Below are 19248 nucleotides of genomic sequence, written 5' to 3'. Positions count from 1 at the left end.
GACCACCCTCCCGGCATCCCCCTAAGTGCACCAATGCTGTCATTCTTGTGTTCAAGAGTTCTTGAACATTCTTGTGTTCATTTTCATCAATGATCTCTCGGACTCTCTGGAAAATCCTCTATTTCTCTTTGCCGACGACTCCACCCTCTGCCGTACCATCTGTCATCCCTCAGACCGGCAAGCAGCAGCTTCTTCGCTCACTGCAGATCTGGATAAAATCACAAACTGGTCCAACACGTGGAACATGTCTTTCAATCCAGACAAATCTCACACTCTCACTATGTCTCTTCGAAAGGACCGTTTACAAAACCCCCCCATCCACTTTCTCAACAATCCTCTGGAAGAAGTCTTTTCTTTCAAGCTTCTAGGTCTCACTATCTGCCATGACCTTTCTTGGGAAAGTCACATTTCCAACCTCGCCTCAAAAGCCAGTCGCCGACTGGGAATCCTCCGTCGTGCAAAGTCCTTCCTCGGCCCTCTTGAGCTCCTGACCACTTACAAAGCTTTTGTCCGTAGCCTGATGGAGTACTGCTCTCCCCTCTGGGCTGGTGCTCCTGCCTCCCACCTTTCTCGGCTTCACGCTGTCGAAACCAGGGCATTTAAGATCATCGGCATCTCCCGCAATGAAGCTGAGTCTTTGGGCCTCTCACTCAATCACCGCAGGTTGGTCGGTGGTCTTTCTGTCTTCTACCGACTCCTCTCCAGCCTTGCCCCCCCTGCTCTCTCTGCGATTTGTCCCCACCACATTTCCACAGGGTGCTCAAGGTCCGCCAACAACCCCCTTCTGGTAAAACTACCAAAATCACGAATCACTGCTCATCTTCACTCTTTCATTCCTCTTTTTCCCGCCTTTGGAATAAACTTCCTCACTCTATTCTTTCCCATTCTTCCCTCCAGGCTTTCAAAACAGCTGTTCACCACCACCTCTTATCTTCCCCCATCCAAATCCTCGATCTTTTCTACCCCCGATAATCCACCCAAGCCCACTTCCTTCAATTCTCCTGCTTTCCTTCCTGAAAGTCCCTGTAATGTCCATCTTCTCCTCGCCATGTTCCCCGTCCCATCCCCATCCATCTCCCTTCCACAGTTCACCTGTGTCTGTTCCCCAATGTTTTGTCCCTTCCACTCCCACCCCTCTTGTCTCATGCCTCCTTGCTGTGAGTTGTGTGTTAGCTCTCATACGAGCCTCGACCAAGGTATACAAAAAAAAGAAAAAAAAAAAAAGAGGAATGTTGTATGACACATGGTGCTGGTACTTTTCCATCTTCCATGTGCTTTAGGTGGGAGGGAAGGCAAGCACGCTTATACCTCTTCCTGGTTTACGCACACATTTTCCAACCAAAATGTGATAAGCCCCAGAATCTCTCAGCAAGAACTTTCTATTGAAGCTTGGATGATAACTATAAACATTAAGTGGGCAAACCGGCTCAGTTGCAGTCTGAAAAAACAGAACCACCCACTGCCTAATTCAGTATCAGCTACTACACCGCTATCTGCAGCATCACTCACCTGACATGGCTTGAGAAGTCTTTTGTTTTGGGCAGGATTGCAACTCCACAAGCAAGTGCTTCAGGAGTTATTTTTCAAAATATATCAAGATCTCTGACCTTGATTTCACAGATTATGCAGTCATCTTTGCAGAGATGGGATATCCTTTTTGGGGCCCTCGAGGTGCTGAATGAGGAGTTGGAGCCGCTGGGATTACAGGTTTCCTGGGTTAAAACTAATATCCAGGTTTTCAATGACATCTTGGATGCTGCTATCTTGTCTGTGGTGAGGATGTTGAGGTCATGGAGAGATTCAAGTTTCCTTGGCAGTGATATTCATGTCTTTGCTGGCTGTGAGCCAGAGGTCAACAGACGTCTGGGTCGGACCTGGGGAGCCATGGATTCACTGGATCATGATGTGTGGCACTGCCGATACCTGTGCAGGAGGACGAAAGTCTGAGTCTTCAGGTCCTTGGTATTTCCAGTCTTGCTCTATGGATGTAAGACTTGGACTCTGACCAGGGATCTGAGATGGAGACTTAATTGCTTTGGCACCAGGTCTCTTCAGAGAATCCTTTGCTATCGCTGGTCAGACTTTGTGTCCTCCGAACAGTTGCTGAGAGAGACTCAAATGAGATTTGTTACCTGCATAGTCCATGAACATTAGCTGCGGCTGTATGGACATGTGGCTCATTTTCCTGACGCTGATCCTGCTCATCAGATTCTCTCAGCGAGGGTGCCTTGTGAGTGGAGGAGGCTAACGGACCGACCACGTGCCTCGTGGTTGCAGCAGGTTGATCAGCATCTCAACGAGATGGGGATGGGCCAGGCATCTGCATGGGGACGGCCAGACAGAGGCACCTGTAGTACCGGCGGAAAGTGGACGCAGCAACACGCTGCTCCGGCGCATGCTTCCAAACCTGACCTGAGCTCTTTTCACAAAGGTCATAAACTGCAAAGGAGTGAGGGCAAATAGGTTTTTGTTTTGCTGTATAGGGGCAAACTCTTCTATAGTTTATCTATAGGGAAGGGATTTCTATTGAAATGGGGGTATAAATAGGTAAGAGGACAGGGGTGGAGGGCAGGTTGGGGGGGGGGTAAAATATGGTGTGGGGTAAAACAAATATATGTATATATATATATATATATATATATATATATATATATATATATATATATATATATATATATATATATATATACACATTTTTTGATGCATAGTCAAGACTCATGGAAGAACTTGGTCCCAGAAACAATTTAATGCAGGGAAGCTGGTGCAGGATGAGTGGAAGAGGTGGGGAGGAGGAGAAGTTGGTGGAGGAAATGTTTGTGAGAAAAAAAGAGAATCACTCCTTTTTATTGACAGGGTCAAATAGTTTTTCCCTGAGGCAACATGAATGTCATTGGAGGAAATGCGATGGTCCGAGATTTGCGCAGTGGATGCAATCGCATGGATAATGCTATGTGTGTTATAGAAACTCTAACACTCTATGCAGACATATGAAAAGGTATTTTTCTTTCAATGTGGTGGAAAAGAACTCGATTTCCACAAGTTGGATCAGCATACCAAAGGAGAATCTTTAATTTCGTATATACGGAGGAAGAACATTGAATGATTCACTGAAACATTCGAATGGATTTCACTGAAACAGAAGCCTGGAGCAATTCTTCTTATACACAATTTGACATTCCAAAGAAAGAGAGGGTGATGACCATTAGGCAAAATAACTCAAAACTGCAATACGTGTCCATTTTGTGTGTGAGGGAGAGAATGACACAATCATGGCAAAACTTGCAGTGTTATCTACCAGGTCACCCTGTTTCCATGCAATGAGCAAGACGCTTTTTCATCGTAAGATATTCCATTTATCAATATGCAGGTCAAAAGACTCTTGGGAAAAAGGAAACATGACTGACAACCAATTCGACTATAGTACAAAAATTAAATTTATAAAGTACCAGTAACAATTATAATTGAGAATACATGAATACAATTATTTTTCATGCACACTAACTAGCATGCATTGAATCAGCAACAGATCACTTATTGAAATAACCACATGCAATCAAATTAAATGACTGAACACATGACAGACGAACATTCGGCAATTTGAAAATCAAGTTTTAGTCGGGTGGATTCAGTGTAGGCCTGCTGGGCTGGTTTGTAAGTACAATGTGTGTGTGTGTTTTGTTATGTCTAGCTTCCTTCCCTTCTTGGGACTACAGTGCAGTAATTGGTCTTTATTTTGATGTACATAGCTCTGTTCAAGGATGATGATAATGTGCATGGAGGGCCCTTAATCAGCGAGTGTGGAGGATATATGTGCCGAGATCTTACATACCCTGGAGTAATGATTTTTTTTAATTTGGCTACACCACTGCAATTAGGAGATCCAGGTAACCCTTTAATGAATGCAGAGGAACAGGGATATGAAGTTATCACCCTGTCGATGATCTGCATGATCATCGTGTGTGTCACATGCGTGTGCACGCGTGAACTTTGTTTGCAGCTTCGTGCACTAAGAGAGGCTGTGAGAAGCATTACCGGAGGCCTACAACTCCAGAGTCAGAACCTGCACACCCAACAGAAATCTCAAGAGTACATACACGAGATCAGGTACGAACCTCTTCTGGAGTAAAAATGTTTGAGTACAGCATGTCTGTGAGGCAGCATCACAATGAACATTAAACTCCAGCCGTTCAGATTTTTTTTGAACATTTACACATCCAAATGTCTCGGACTATGGAGTTAGACATGGCAATGTGATACAGATGGCTAGACTGTGTAAATGTAAAAGAGTGGAGTTCTTTTTATACGAAGATATGAAGAGCTGAACAACAGAGCTTAAAAGGTCAACATACTAACATAGGGGTGGAGGGGAATAGGGGTACAATAACACGTCATACTATCATCGAAAAAGTGTGTTTGTGTTTGTTACATACTCATGTTATGAGCCCCTGAGATCCCACATTTCATTCCAAACAAATGCTATGATATATGTATATATGTATATATGTATGTATATATATATATATATATATATATATATATATATATATATATATATATATATATATATATATATTATACACACATTTTTTTAAGGAGGTTGGTGGCAGGATTTACACTTCTTTCTGCAAAACCCATAAACGCAAAGAAAACTGAAAACCCACTCCGTGGGAGTGCCTCCCATGCTGCTGCTCTTCTCAAGGCAGCTCATCGGATGAGGGGATTGGGGCAAATCCTTTGGAACCCCTATTCTTTGATGATAGGAGTGAAACCACGGAGTAAGCTTCCTGGGTCAGATTGCAGGAGGTTGTGTCGTGGTGGTGTAGAGGTATTGTCCAGCAGACAGCGGTCTCCTTGGGTTAACTTGAGGCGGTTCCTACGAGTGGGTGCACGGAATGTCCTATCCCTAAGAGAGGATGATCACCTGTCTCTGTTATCATCTGAGCTCGAGCATTTGAACAACAGAATTACAGCAATTTGAGGCTCGGAGACCAGATAGTGGCGAGTTCATGGCAGTTGCTAACACCGTCTATTGGTCTGGTCGCTCTGATGTTGACCATGCCCAAGGAGTTGCTGTAGCTGTGTCCAATAAGCTGACTCCAATGATAATTGAGGAAACACCGGTCAATGAGCATATTATGAGACTAAGGATTCGTCACTCCTTTGGTGTCATTTCCCTGGTCTCTCTAAATGCTCCGACTGAGGCGCGTGATCTCACCGTGAAGGACGCGTGATCTCACATTCTATGCCACACTCGAGTCTGTAGTTAATCAGTGCCCCAGGCAAGACACTCTTCTCCTCTTGGGGGATTTCACTGCATCGACTGGTACTGATGGGGATGGTTATGACACATGTGTTAGTCCCCATGGATCTTTAACTGTGAACCAGAAAAGCACCAAGTTCCTTGATTTTGCAAGAAGTCATGGACTTAGGGTGGCTGGTTCATGGTTTCAGCACCCACAGGCTCATCGCTGGACCTGGTATTCTAACACTGGTGATCTGACAAAAGAGATTGACCATGTGCTCATTGATGGTCGCTGGAAGATGATCCAGAACTGCATGGTCTAGTGGAGTGCATAGTTCCTCAATACTGACCACAGGCTTGTTGTAGCAACTCTGAAGTAGCTTAAATCTGGGAGAATGGTACCATTCTAGCCTCAGTTGGATGTTGGCAAGCTCAAGGATGAGAGGGTCGCTGAGGAGTTTGTGAACATGCTGAGTGGGGATTGGGGGGTCTGGGTCTGGGTGTTTTGAGGAATCCTGAAGAGTTATGGAGTGCCTTCAAGACTACCATCCTTGATGTTGCTGGTGGATGTCTTGGAACTCGCCTTCGGGTGAAGAAGAATTTTTTTCTCTCAAGGGACGCTGAATGCCATTAACCAGACTTGCAGGGCCATGCTTAATGGAAGAACTGAGCTGTTCAGAAGGAGTTGAGGCGTAAAACTACGTGTGCTGAGGGTGGACAACGATGCCCATGGGTGAGGAATTTGTGAGGGGTTAGAGTATCAACTGTGGTGAAGTGATTCTCGTCCTGCTTGCAGGGGAATTCGCACATTGCATTCCTCCAAGCCAGTTCCTCGACGGCAGTTACAGCGGAGGGTGGTGGGCTCTTTACAGAGGAGTCCAAAGGGAAGACCTGCTGGGCTGGTTACTTTGAGCGGCTGGACCAGGCTGATCCACCAGCTGTTGAGTTGGATGTCAGTGGTGTTACAATCCCTGTTGCTGACCCTCCAATCAACTTTGATGCACCTTTGTTTGTGGAAAAACAAGCCACGGTGAACCGGTTGAAATTAGGTAAATCTCCTGGAATCTGTGGCATCCATGCTGAACTTCTCAAGGCTGGTGGAAATGCTGCACTGATGTTGTTAGATGCAGTTCTGTACTCTGTCTGGAACACAGGCATCATCCCAAGTGACTGGAGGAGGGCCTTGTTGTCCCTCTCTGGAAAGGGACGAGTGATCGTCAGGACTGCAACAACTACCGAGGGGTGATGCTGCTCTCAGTGTCAGTCAAGGTCTCTGCTCAGTTAATTTTTGATAGGGTTCATCACCATCTGCTCATCTTCACTCTTTCATTCCTCTTTTTTCCCGCCTTTGGAATAAACTTCCTCACTCTATTCTTTCCCATTCTTCCCTCCAGGCTTTCAAAACAGCTGTTCACCACCACCTCTTATCTTCCCCCATCCAAATCCTCGATCTTTTCTACCCCCGATAATCCACCCAAGCCCACTTCCTTCATTTCTCCTGCTTTCCTTCCTGAAAGTCCCTGAAATGTCCATCTTCTCTTCGCCATGTTCCCCGTCCCATCCCCATCCCTCTCCCTTCCACAGTTCACCTAATGTGTCTGTTCCCCACTGTTTTGTCCCTTCCACTCCCGCCCCTCTTGTCTCATGCCTCCTTGCTGTGAGTTGTGTGTTAGCTCTCATACGAGCCTCGACCAAGGTATACAAAAAAAAAAAAATCTGCTTGACCACCAGTGTCCAGAGCAGTCAGGCTTTCCACCAAAGAGGTCAACGATTGACAGTGTCCTTGCTCTTCGGGTCCTCACCAAGCGCAGACGAGAGTTTCTGCAGGGGCTGCTTGCAGCCTATGTTGATCTCTGCAAAGCATTTGATTCAGTGAATCGGGATGCCCTCTGAAGAATTCTTGGTCTTCGTGGGGTGCCACCAAAACTGATCGATCTGATGTCTGAACTATACTCTGGTCTTGAGAGTGCTGTGAGATGTTGTGGTGCCATCTCTGACTTATTTCCAGTTGTCACTGGAGTTTGTCGGGGGTGTGTACTGGCCCCCCACATTTTTCAGCACTTGTGTGGACTGGATTCTGGGGAGGATGTCAGAGAGAGACATGGGATATCCTTTTGAGGGCCCTCAAGGTGCTGAATGAGGAGTCTGATCCGCTGGGATTCCGGGTTTCCTGGATCAAAACTAAGATTCAGGCTTTCAATGACATCTTGGATGCTGCTTTCCTGTTTGTACCTGTTTGTGGTGAGGATGATGAGGTCACAGAGAGATTCATCTACCTTGGCAGTAATATTCATGTCTCTGCTGGCTGTGAGTCAGAGGTCAATAGACGTATGGGTCAGGCCTGGGGAGTCGTAGATTCACTGGATCATGTGGAGTGGCGCGGTCGGTTCCTGTGAGGGACGACGAAAGTCCAAGTCTTCAGGTCCTTGGTGCTTCCAGTCTTGCTCTATGGATGTGACTTGGAACTTGACCAATAATCTAAGATGGAAACTTAACTTCTTCGGTACCAGGTCTCTTCGGAGAATTCTTGGCTATCGCTGGTCGGACTTTGTGTCTTAGGAACACTTGCTGAGGGAGACTCAGATTAGGTTTGTTACCTGAATTGTCCGTGAGCATCAGCTGCGGCTGTATGGACATGTGGCTCATTTTCCTGATGCTGATCCTGCTCGCCAGTTTCTGTTAGCAAGGTGAGTGTCATGAGTGGAGGAGGCCAACGAGCCAACCATATGCCTCATTGTTGCAGCAGGTTGATCAGCATCTCACAGAGATTGGAATAGGCTAGGAATCTGCCAGGCGGATGTCCAGACAGAGGCCTTTGGAGTACCTGAGGAAAGTGCACGCAGCGACGCGCTGCTCCTCTGGATGGGCGCTGTTGCCGAGTTGCAGCTTTAATTATTCATTTACATATATACCACCAACACACCATCTTATTTTATGCTCCCATACCTGACCTGTTTGTTTGACGACTTTGCACCAATGAACGGCTGGACGGAATGAGTTGAAAACTGCCGGTTAAACTCGAGGTGTGCAAGTGGGGAGTTTTCCAGGGTAAAAAAACAATTATAGTCCCATGGGTTTCAGGTATGAAGAGGACCCAAATTCTCTCCACCTACATGTATGTGTATCACATGGTAAAAGCCGGTATTATCCTGGAACTGCCTACGTATTGAAAACAGGTTCTTGAAAAAGAATGCTCCAAGCAGTTTACATGACACTTGCAGAGGTTTAATTCACTTTTTTGTATTTTTCAATCATTCCTTCAGCGTCAGTTAACAAAAAAAACAAAAACCTTCCTTTTCCACAAAATCACATGTCCCGCCAGACTGGGCAAGAGTCCGCTTTCCCTCTGCAGCGGACATGAATATATATATATATATATATATATATATATATATATATATATATATATATATATTCATGTTACCATCTCCACTACCAACACACCACCTTGAATTATTTATTCATATTCATGTTACCATCTCCACTACCAACATACCACCTTGAATTATTTATTTATATTCATGTTACCATCTGCACTACCAACACCACCTTGAATTATTTCTTATATTCATGTTGCCATCTCCACGACCAACACACCACCTTGAATTATTTATTTATATTCATGTTACCATCTGCACTACCATCACACCACCTTGAATTATTTATTTATATACATTTTACTATTTCCACCACCAACACACTGCCATTATTTATTTATATACATTTTACTATCTCCACCACCAACACACAGCCTTTATTTATTTATTTATATACATTTTACTATCTCCACCACCAACACACAGCCTTTAATTATTTATTTATATACATTTTACTATGTCCACCACCAACACACAGCCTTTAATTATTTATTTATATACATTTTACTATCTCCACTACCAACACACTACCATTAATTATTTATTTATATACATTTTTAGGTCATCTCTTCGAGAATGACCTAATAATATTGGTGTTGAGAGGTGACGGTCCGTCCATCCGTCCATCCGTTCACAATGAAGCTGAAGCGGGAGATCTGGTCATTAGTGATCCTAATAGAGGTCGATGAGACGTACACGATGGTATGACTTTCAAGGTCACTGAAGGTCAAAGTCAAGGTCACGAGGCCTTTGAAGTTGCGAAAATGACGATTTTCAAATCCTATCTCCTCCGCCATTTCTCAAGCGATCTTGAATTTTATTGTGGCATATGAATCTATGGGACAATATCTAAATTTTGATCCAGCCGGATTTTCGATATTCGCTTTCGTTTTCGTGTCACGTGACTTCAAAGTTGGCAAAAAATGCGAAAATGACGATATTCATGCGAAAATGACTATTTTCAAAATCTATCTCCTCTTACATTTCTCAAGCGATCTTGAATTTGATTGTGGCATATAAATCTATGGGACAATATCTAAATTTTGTCCAGCCAGATTTTCGATATTCGCTTTCGTTTTAGCGTCACGTGACTTTAAAGTATGCAAAAACTGCCCTACCTTCAGGAGGCTATATATTTTCTCGCAGAGATGACCGTCACTCCCGCACAGGGGTAATTTTACTATCTCCAATACCAACACACCACCATTTATTTATATCCATTTTGTTATCTCCACCACCAACACACAGCCTTTAATTATTTATTTATATACATTTTACTATCTCCACCACCAACACACAGCCTTTAATTATTTATTTATATACATTTTACTATCTCCATGCCCAACACACCACCATTAATTATTTATTTATATTTACTTGACCATTTCCACTACCAACATACAATTCATGATTTATGTACGTTTTACTAACTCCACTACTTGTATATTTATTTATTAATTTTGTTGGTGAACTCGTTATTTAAATTTTAATTCAAGATGTGTTTTGAGAGGCGGTTGGGGACTGCTTTATCAATGAGTACTTGCACTCTTACATGTAAAAACAAAAAACATCTTTGCCCATCCGTCCGGCCTTGAAGCTGTGTGACGATATGTCTATTAATTACATTGTGTTTGAACGTCGATTGCAGACCTCACGTACATCTTAATTACGTACTTTTGGAATGTCCCTTTCACAGTGAAGACATATAATTATCTGTCTATTAATTACGTACTGTTTGAACGTTGGTTGCAACCTGACTGTACACACGTCTATTAATTAGGTACTATTGGAATGTACATTTCGACCCTTTCGATTCCTGTGAACCCTTCAACATTTTCAGACCCCAAAGATACAATATCAGGATACTTGAATGGCTCAATCATCCCAGCAAGCTGATACTCATTTTACCGACCTCAGAAGGATGACACGCTGAGTCAACCCCACCTGGTATTAATTCAACGGCTGAGCACGATTTGAACTCAAGAGCATGGGATCCAAAGCCTGCCATTCTAACCATTAAGCCAACACCAGGCATATTCCTTCACCGTTTGGACCTTTATATCCATCCATCCATTGGGACCATACTGTGTGCAGAGCGTTGGTTCTGGCTTAGCAATCTCCTTGGCTATTGGGCACAATCCTGGACGGGTTTCCGCTCCTACACAGTATACCAGCATGCTGGCACTCATTCTGTATGTATGTATGTATGTGTGTATGTGTGTATGTGTGTATATATATATATATATATATATATATATATATATATATATATATATATATATATATATATATATATATATATATATATATTTTACTTTCTCCACTACCATACCATCAATCTCCACTATTTTACTATGTATATATCAGACACACCTCCTGACTGTTATGGTGAGCATTGCCACGGATGATGTATCATACGGTAAAACCACGTAATCCGCAAAGAACAACCATCTGTCTGCCACCCAGACAATTGTTCCCGCAAATGCAAACCATTAAACCAGAAGGTACGTGATGCGATCAGCAGGTGAATCGAAACGTGTGGAGTGTGATGAGCACTCCCACGATCTCCATTGGACATCGTCATTCAATTGCAAGGAAGCCTTGTGATTGGCTAGGACTTTGACCAATTCATGATGTGAACTGTCCCCAACAGTAGAACTTAACGGTGTTACCACCACAGCACTCTCAACGCCACTGCGGAAGTTAACTAGTTTGTTCTTGAAACGTCAGGCTTTAAATAAAGAATTTGAATTTGAATTATTTTATTGCTCAGGCCTAAGTCACATTTCCTCTGCGGCGAGGATACGGCAGCCGTACGCTCTCCGAATTGACAGAAACGTGCGGCGGCCGCAGAGTTTCTGCGGTGGCCTCAGGGTGGCCCTACGCCGTTTGGCTATATTTTACAGGCCGTAGGGGTCGCCGTGGAATTATAGCGCGGAGTTATAATTTTTTTCATTTCTACGTTCGCTGTAGCAATTCGACAAGCCAAAACAAAAGAACTGGTAAAAAAGAAAAAAAATGAACCCACTCATTACCGTCCGTCTGGCTGCACGTTCGCCTTAGGGCCCTCCTGCGGTCGCCTTGCAGGCACCTTGCGTCTGCCTTGAAAATTATATGGCCGCCGCAGGAACGCCCTAAGGTCACCGTGCGACATCAAATCAAAGACCGTACGGCACCCCCCCCCCCCCACGTTTTCAGTCTCCACAATTTATAAATACGCCGTGCGGCTCCCCGAAAAATAAAAACATATGTGACTGATACATTGTGTGACCGTGGAAATGCTGCGGCCACCCTATAATTGCTAGTGGCCGTAGATTTTGTAGACCCCACGGCCACCGTGGCAAATGTGACTTAGGCCTCAGTGTACTACTCTTTCTTTCACAAATATGAATCTTGAGCTGAAAATCTTTACACACACACACACACACACACACACACACACACACACACACACACACACACACACACACACACACACACACACACACACACACACACACACACACACACACACACACACACACACACACACACACACACACACACACACACACACACACACACACACACGAAAAAGTTTGTTTGTTTTTTTGTTTGTTAATTTATGCATTCATCCAATGCAGGAACCAGTGCAACTAAACTTTGCATGGCCTCCTCTTTCATCCAGAGGAAGACGGGCTATGTTTGTTTGACAAAAAAATCCCTGCGTTTTTTTCCTGGGAGAAATCAAGTGAAATATTTTGATCATAGGTTGAGGTTGTCGTGATTTGTTGTCAACAACACAAATTGAATTGTTGCAATGTTAACACATACACCTGTTATTAAAAAGATTGCTTTGCACAAGTTTATTTTAACACCTCTGTTCAGGACTCGAGTGAGCATGTATCGAATTTCCCTGGGTAACGCCGTGTACTTCTGCTAGTTTTGAATCATTCACATCAATGATTTGGACAGTGGGACGAGGAGTAGTCTCTCCAAATTAGCAGATGACACAAAGCTTGGAGGTGATGTAGATAGCAGGGGGTGATCACATTTTAAAAAGTATTGAGACTTTCATTTATTGGGCAAAATCTTGGCAGATGTGGTTTAACATAATGAAACGTAAGGTGCTGCAGATGGGTAAGAATGATGAAAATAGTGTCATGTTTATGGGGTTGATGGAGGAACTTCATAGTAAAAGTAGGATTGTCTAGGGTAGCATGGTCCTTGGATGGGTAAGAGACATCTCGATGTAATTTAAGTTGGGAAAACTGTCAGCTTAAGTTGTTACGTGTCACTGCACGGGATTGGGAGGGGGGGGGTGCTCTGTTAATTAGGTCGGGATTAAGGCCAATTTCTCCCGTTATGTGATTGCCCCCTGTGACCTTTACCTATGTTTTTGCATTTACAAGTCGTGATAAAAAGGAATCACTTTCTTGAAACAACAACAACCGAGCCGAATGTTCCAAGCAGGCAAAAACCCTGCCTCCAGGAATGATAACTATCAAACCACACCCCCTGGGGTAGATGATGGATGGGCGTGAGATCAGAAGGTTTGGGGAGAGAAAGGAGTGAGGAGATGGCCGTTGGAAGAGAAGGGCATTACGGTTGCTTTTCATCGACACGGTGAAGAAAGCTGCATGATTCTTGTGTTCGTGCTGAGGGGAATTTGTTCGTGTGCTGGAGCAAGACGCTAGTCATTGACTGTTCGGCTGAGTCATGAAGCGTGTACATTTATGAGGAGGGAAGAAGAGCGTGCCTCGTGGCCTTATCATGGGGCCTCAGAAATCGTCTCGTCGTCTGGTCGAGGAGGAAGGTGGGCCATCGTGGTGAACAGACCTGGTGCAAAAGAGGAACGGTCGGCATATTCGCTTGTGAAAAGAAGCTGCACTACGGTTTCTGAGCCTGGTGTTGAATACCTCCGCACAAATACCTCATGTACGTTTCCCGACCAGAGAGCGGCTTGGCGCCATTTTCGGGTGCAGTTTCCCATACAGTGATGATGTAGTTTCGACGACGCCAGGTCCATAAAGGATCATCTCTGGAAGAAGCTAAGTGCCAGAATAAAGGAGGGATTTTTCTTTTTTGTTTTATCTTTTCCCCTTGTCCGTTTTTGTAACTGTGTGTGGAGGCACCTTGACTTTTGCCTGTAAATTATGTCACGTTTCATTATTTCGCTTTGATATATTCCTCTCATGAATACTTGATTTATGTTCATTAAACCCCTATTAATTAAAATTGCTTGTGTCTGTCTATTCATTGTGGGTTCGAGTATAAACCCTCGTTCCTGGTGAACGCATCTGGTACGTGCTTTGCCGCCTCCTTTCACGTGAGTGCATTGATCTTCAAGGGTCACGTGTTCGCCTCCAAGGTAGAACTGTTTGGCTATTCATCCAAGTCGGTCTTAACTGGCGTGGACACGACAATCTGGATTACATAATGCAAAGGGCAGTCTTGGAGCATATGACATTAATTATTGGGAATATGGTGGTAACATATTCGGGGTTATGAAGATGGCACAATACCAGGTCACCATAAGCAATAATAGATAAAGTCACTATAAGGTAAAGTAAGCAGGGTTTGAGGTTGTATTCGGAGGCTGATCATTTATAAATCAAAAGAGTACAGGAAAATATTCAAAAGAGTCAACATTGTACAGGAATTTAGTGAGGGCCACATCTAGAATATTGTGTGCAGTTTTGGTCACAACAGTTCCGGAAGGACATATATGCCATGGAGAGGGTTCAGCGCAGGGCTACGAGATTGATTGCAGGCCGAGCTAGACTCAGCTATGAGGAGCGGCTGAAGGAGTCAGGGCTTTATACACTAGAAAGGAGATGGTTACGAGGAGATATGATAGAGATGTTTAAGATAAGGAAAGGTGGAGATAAAATAAGTGAAGATGAATTGTTCAACAGAGTGGACAGTGATAGGACCAGTGGCCACAGCCTGAGAGTAAAGAAGAGGAGAGATAAGATGGTAGTGCTCAGAGGTCTTTCACTCAGCGAGGCGAGTTTTTTACTCAGAGAGTAGTTAATGCATGGATTGGCCTGCTTAGAAAGGTAGTGGCAGCAGAAACAGAAGGTAAGTTTAAATTGAAATTAGATAGGTACCTGGAAGTTATGGAGAGAGAGGGGTGCATAGACGTGGGCAAAGCTTGCGTGAGGATCACTGATTGTATACATGCATTGTGATTGAGATGTCTGTGAGAGGTTCTCATGAAAAAGTGAATGTGTTATCAGTGTTTGTTCATTCCTCATCTGACAATGTACTACACCCCCACCACCCCCCTGCCCCCCTCCCAAATAGAATAAAATAAAGACCCTCCGGTGTTGTTCTGTGGCTGCGCCAACTTCTTCGCCCCACGGTTCCTCCCCTCCCCTCACCCCCAGTGAATTTAAGTATATAAACTATAAAGTCATAGATTTAATTTATGTTGAGTTGATAAAGTGCAGACATGATGGGCCAAATTGCCTTCCTCAAATTGTTGTAATAAGTAAATGTCACAAAAGCAATATTGTCTTTTTTTCTTTCAAATTAATGCACTTCCATATTGTCTTTTTTTTCTTTCAAGTTAATGCACTTCCAAACTTTTGAGCTAAATGACAAGTTGGAAGCACATCAACATGTACTTGTTTTGTGCATAGTCACTAAGAAGGGATACTTGGTTGGCACTCATAGGAAGACCAGAATGTTGCGAGATATGGAGGAACAGAAAGATCGAAACCTCTTGAAAAGCATCCTCAAAGTGTGGAAGGAGATGAAGACTCTGAGAGAGTTCCAAAAGTTCACCAACACCTCGCTGAAGCTGAATATTATCAGGTACTATGCTCACAACACTTTTTACTCATGTGATAAATTTGTTTATTTTTGTTAATTTATTCTTTCTTCATTGGTGGAAAACTGTTTCTTTTTTGATAACCCTGGTTATGCAAAAAATGTGTTGAGAGTAAATTATCAGCTACTTTTTTTTGTTTCATTCCTGGATCGCTGGCAAAAAACTTCTGTCCAAAAAAACATTCAAGAATGAACTTTCAAACTTGTCTCCCTCCTCTTAAACATTATGCTGCCTTGTTAAGCCTGTCACTGCAGTATGCTCCCCTTCTATCCCTCCCTTCTCTTCAAATAGCATCACAGATGACTCTGCTCATGAGAAGGCTGAATGCCTCAATTCTGTGTTTGCTTCCAAATCTCGTGTCCCCAACCCCTCACACTCTGTACACACCCTTCCCTATCGTACCTAACTGCTCCTGGACTGTCTTTTACACCTGAGAAGGTGGAGAAGGTTCTTTCAACCCTCGACTTTGACTGGAATGGACAGCGTCAACTCACGTGTCCTTAAAACCTGCTCTGCCCTTCTTGCACATCCTCTCTGCCCTTTTCACCCTGTCATTTGCACGGTCTTCTTCCATCTGCTTGGAAGTGTGTGTGCTAACATCATGGCATTACATGGAAAGGTGCAAAAACTGATCCTGTTAACTCCAGACCTCTCAGTTTACTTCCAATCATTAGCAAGGTCATGCGATCCATCATCGCAGTTGATATGAAATCCTTCCTTTTTTCCAACAGCATCATCTCAGATCACCAATTTGGTTTCACACCAGGTCATTCTACTTTGGCCATGCTGCTTCCACTCACCCAATAATGGATGGAAGCCCTCAATGTCAGACATGAGTTCAAGGCCGTCTCTCTGGACATATCTTGTGCTTTTGATAGTCTATCATCGTGCCTTGCTCTCCAAACTGTCTGCCTATGCAAGTCCAACTTCACTCATGGCTTACTGACTTCCTCTGCTCTCATAGCCAACATGTGGCTCTCAAGGGAATCCTTTCATCTCCTCTCCGTGTCAAGGCTGGGGTGCTCCAAGGCAGTGTTTTGGGCCCAGTCCTATTCCTGATCATCATCAATAATCTCTCTGACTCTGGAAAATCCTCTTTATCTGGTTGCTGATGACTTCATCCTGTGCCATGACATCCCTCATCCTTCAGACCTTGACAAAATCACAAGCTGGTCAAACACTTGGAATATGTCTTTCACTCCTGACAAATCTCTCACTCTCACGATCTCTTTCCAAAATGACTGACTTGCAAACCCTTCCAACAATCTTCTTGAGGAAGTTCAGTCATTCATACTCCTGGGTCTGTCTCACTATCAGCTATGATCTTTCTTGGGCAAAACACAAAACACAAGCCACTGACTGGACATCCACCATCATAGAAAGTCCTTCCTTGGCACACCTGAACTCCTATCCACCGACAAGGCTTTCATCCACGGTTTGATAGAGCACTGCTCTCCCCTCTGGGTTAGCTCCCCTCTATCACATATTGCTCAGCTTGCTGTCATGGAAACCAAGGCCTTCACGATTATTGGCATCTCCTGCAATGAAGTTCAGTATGTAGCCACATCACTTCAACATCACAGACGTGTCGGTGGTCTTTCTGTCTTCTTTCGCTTTGTTTCTGGTCTTCCACCCTCTGCTCTTTCCATCCTTTGTCCCTCCCCTTGCACAGGGTTTTACAGGACACACACGGTCTACCATTAAACTCCTTCTGGTGAAACTACCGAAATCCAGGATCACTGCTCACCTCTACTCATTCATCATGTTTTTTTCCCACCTATGGAATCAACTTCTTTTTCCTCCAGTCTCATTCTTCCCCCTAAGTCTTCAAGACAGCTGTTCACCACATCTCAGATTATCCCCAATCCAAAAGCATGATCTTTTCTACCCTCTCCCCCCACCTCAACCACCCTCCCAATCCCACCCAATCCCTCCTCATTCAAAATTTCCAGTTTTCCCTCCTGAGAGTTTCCTTCTGTATCCATCTTGTCAACCCCATGCATCATCTCTTGCCCCCATTCCTCCCAACACCCATTGTTTGTCCAAGTCTCCCTCTATCTTGGCCTTCTACTCTGCTGTTGGTGTTTCCCTCCTCTTGCGACTGTTCCTTTTGCGTCCTGTTATGTCCTGATCCATTCAGTGTACTCACTCTTCCACAAGCATCGACTCTGTACACAAAAAATCCACTGGGAATACCTTTGGTTACGAACAAAAATACCTTTGGCTGCGTTTTCCCTTCTACAACCATGTCTTGTTTTTCTTCTGTGTTGTACCATCCTCTTTAACAGATCTAGCTTTCCCTTCCTCTTCTTCCTGTGTTTGAGCTTGTACCCAGCTCGTTCACCCTCTGTGTGCTCCTTCCCCTCCCTTTCATCTCACTCTTTCCCATGCACATTCTCCCTCTAGGTGTCTTTCTCTATTTATTGTGTCCCTCTACCCTGCTCTCAGTGTGATTTCCCCCTTTCCACTATGTTGTTCTTTTTCTGTTATGTTCTGGTCTGTTCTGTGTTCCAGTTCTTCCATAAGCAGGGCCGTATTTAGAGAAGGATCAACGGGACATTTGTCCAGGGCCCAAACTCCAGGGGGCCCACAAAAAATATACTATACATTTATTTATTTATTTATTTATTTAGTGTGGGTGACCCTCATGCTCCATAATCCTGAGCGAGTCATTTGTGCTCAATCATCCTTTGCGAGTCGTTCGTGTTCTGTCATCCTGTGTGAGTCGTTTTTGCTCAGTCATCCTGAGCGAGTCGTTCTTGCTCCATCATCCTGTGCGAGTCATTCGTGCTCCTTCATCCTGAGCGATTTGTTCGTGTTCTGTCATCCTGAGTGAATCGTTCACCCACAGTGGCCGAAACTATGGCTGCAAAGCATGTAACAAGTGGCATTGGAGATAATGATCAAGTGAAGAAGAAGTCAAGAAGGTGTCATTCATTGGAGGTGAAATTTAAAAGTTTTAGATCGGTTTGATAGATGTGAGCGCAGCATTGATATTGAAAGAGAGATGGGACTTTGTGATTCTTCAGTGAGAAACATTTGTGACGATCATGACAAAATCCGTAAGAGTACTCAGACAACAACAAATCTCTGTTACTCGAACTGCAACATCTCAGCGTGATGCTATTGAGAAAACAGAGAAGGTGCTGACCACGTGGATAGAGCATCAGAACCAACAGAACGTTTTCATCTCCATCATCTTCATCTCCATCAACTCAGGATGAGGCAGTAATTGAGTTCAGCGGTTTCACGGAGGCTAAAGTCAGTAAAGCAAGGCAACTGATTGTGGATATTGCTCTACGAGTGGGATTTGAGGAGGTCGACGAAGATGATGTTGAGTATTTGCTTCCCACACAGGGAGGAGCTGAGCAATGAAGATCTTCTGCCTCTGGAGGAGGAGTGCATCGGAGAGGAATCAGAATCAACTCCTGAGGAGGTTGTGCCTGTTGAAACCCTCACTGCAAAGGTCATGGCTGAAGGTTTCAAATTGGTCGATGAAGTCATGGCCATCTTTGAGCATGATCCCAGCTGCTGCATGAGAAGTTCCAAGGTGCAGCGAGAGATGGAGAATGTCCTGAAATGTTACAAAGAGGTCTGCGAACAGAAAATGAAGGCAGCCACTATGAAGTTCTTCAAAAAAATCCCAAGCAAATCGGCCTCCATTTCATCTTCTGAGCCTTCAACCTCAACTGGACATTCTGCCACACCTGAATAAGCAGACCATAAACAATATGTGCTGTATCCACCCCCAATCATGATAACACTTATTAAAAAGTAATTCATTTCAATGTTTGTATTTTTTATATGTTTTG

General features: G+C 43.9%; 1 protein-coding gene across 5 annotated transcripts in view; it reads left to right on the top strand.

Moving 5' to 3' along the window:
* Window positions 1–19248, top strand: part of CC2D2A (coiled-coil and C2 domain containing 2A) — a 209620-nt gene that overhangs the window by 44214 nt on the left and 146158 nt on the right. For all 5 annotated transcript variants that reach the window (XR_015050071.1, XM_085849076.1, XM_085849079.1 and 2 more), the window contains exons 9-10: window positions 3998–4104; window positions 15280–15420. Coding sequence is in view for 4 of the 5 variants with exons in the window: in XM_085849076.1 (XP_085705202.1) it covers window positions 3998–4104; window positions 15280–15420 (248 nt within the window). In the remaining variant the exon portion in view is untranslated. The remainder of the gene's footprint in view (window positions 1–3997; window positions 4105–15279; window positions 15421–19248) is intronic.

Source organism: Eptatretus burgeri, chromosome 12 (genome assembly GCF_056783735.1).
Source record: "Eptatretus burgeri isolate ZD-2024b chromosome 12, Ebu_testis_v1, whole genome shotgun sequence".
NCBI classification, from domain to species: Eukaryota; Metazoa; Chordata; class Myxini; order Myxiniformes; family Myxinidae; genus Eptatretus; species Eptatretus burgeri.
Note: the sequence above shows the minus strand (reverse complement) of the source record. Positions and strands in the feature narration are given on the sequence as shown.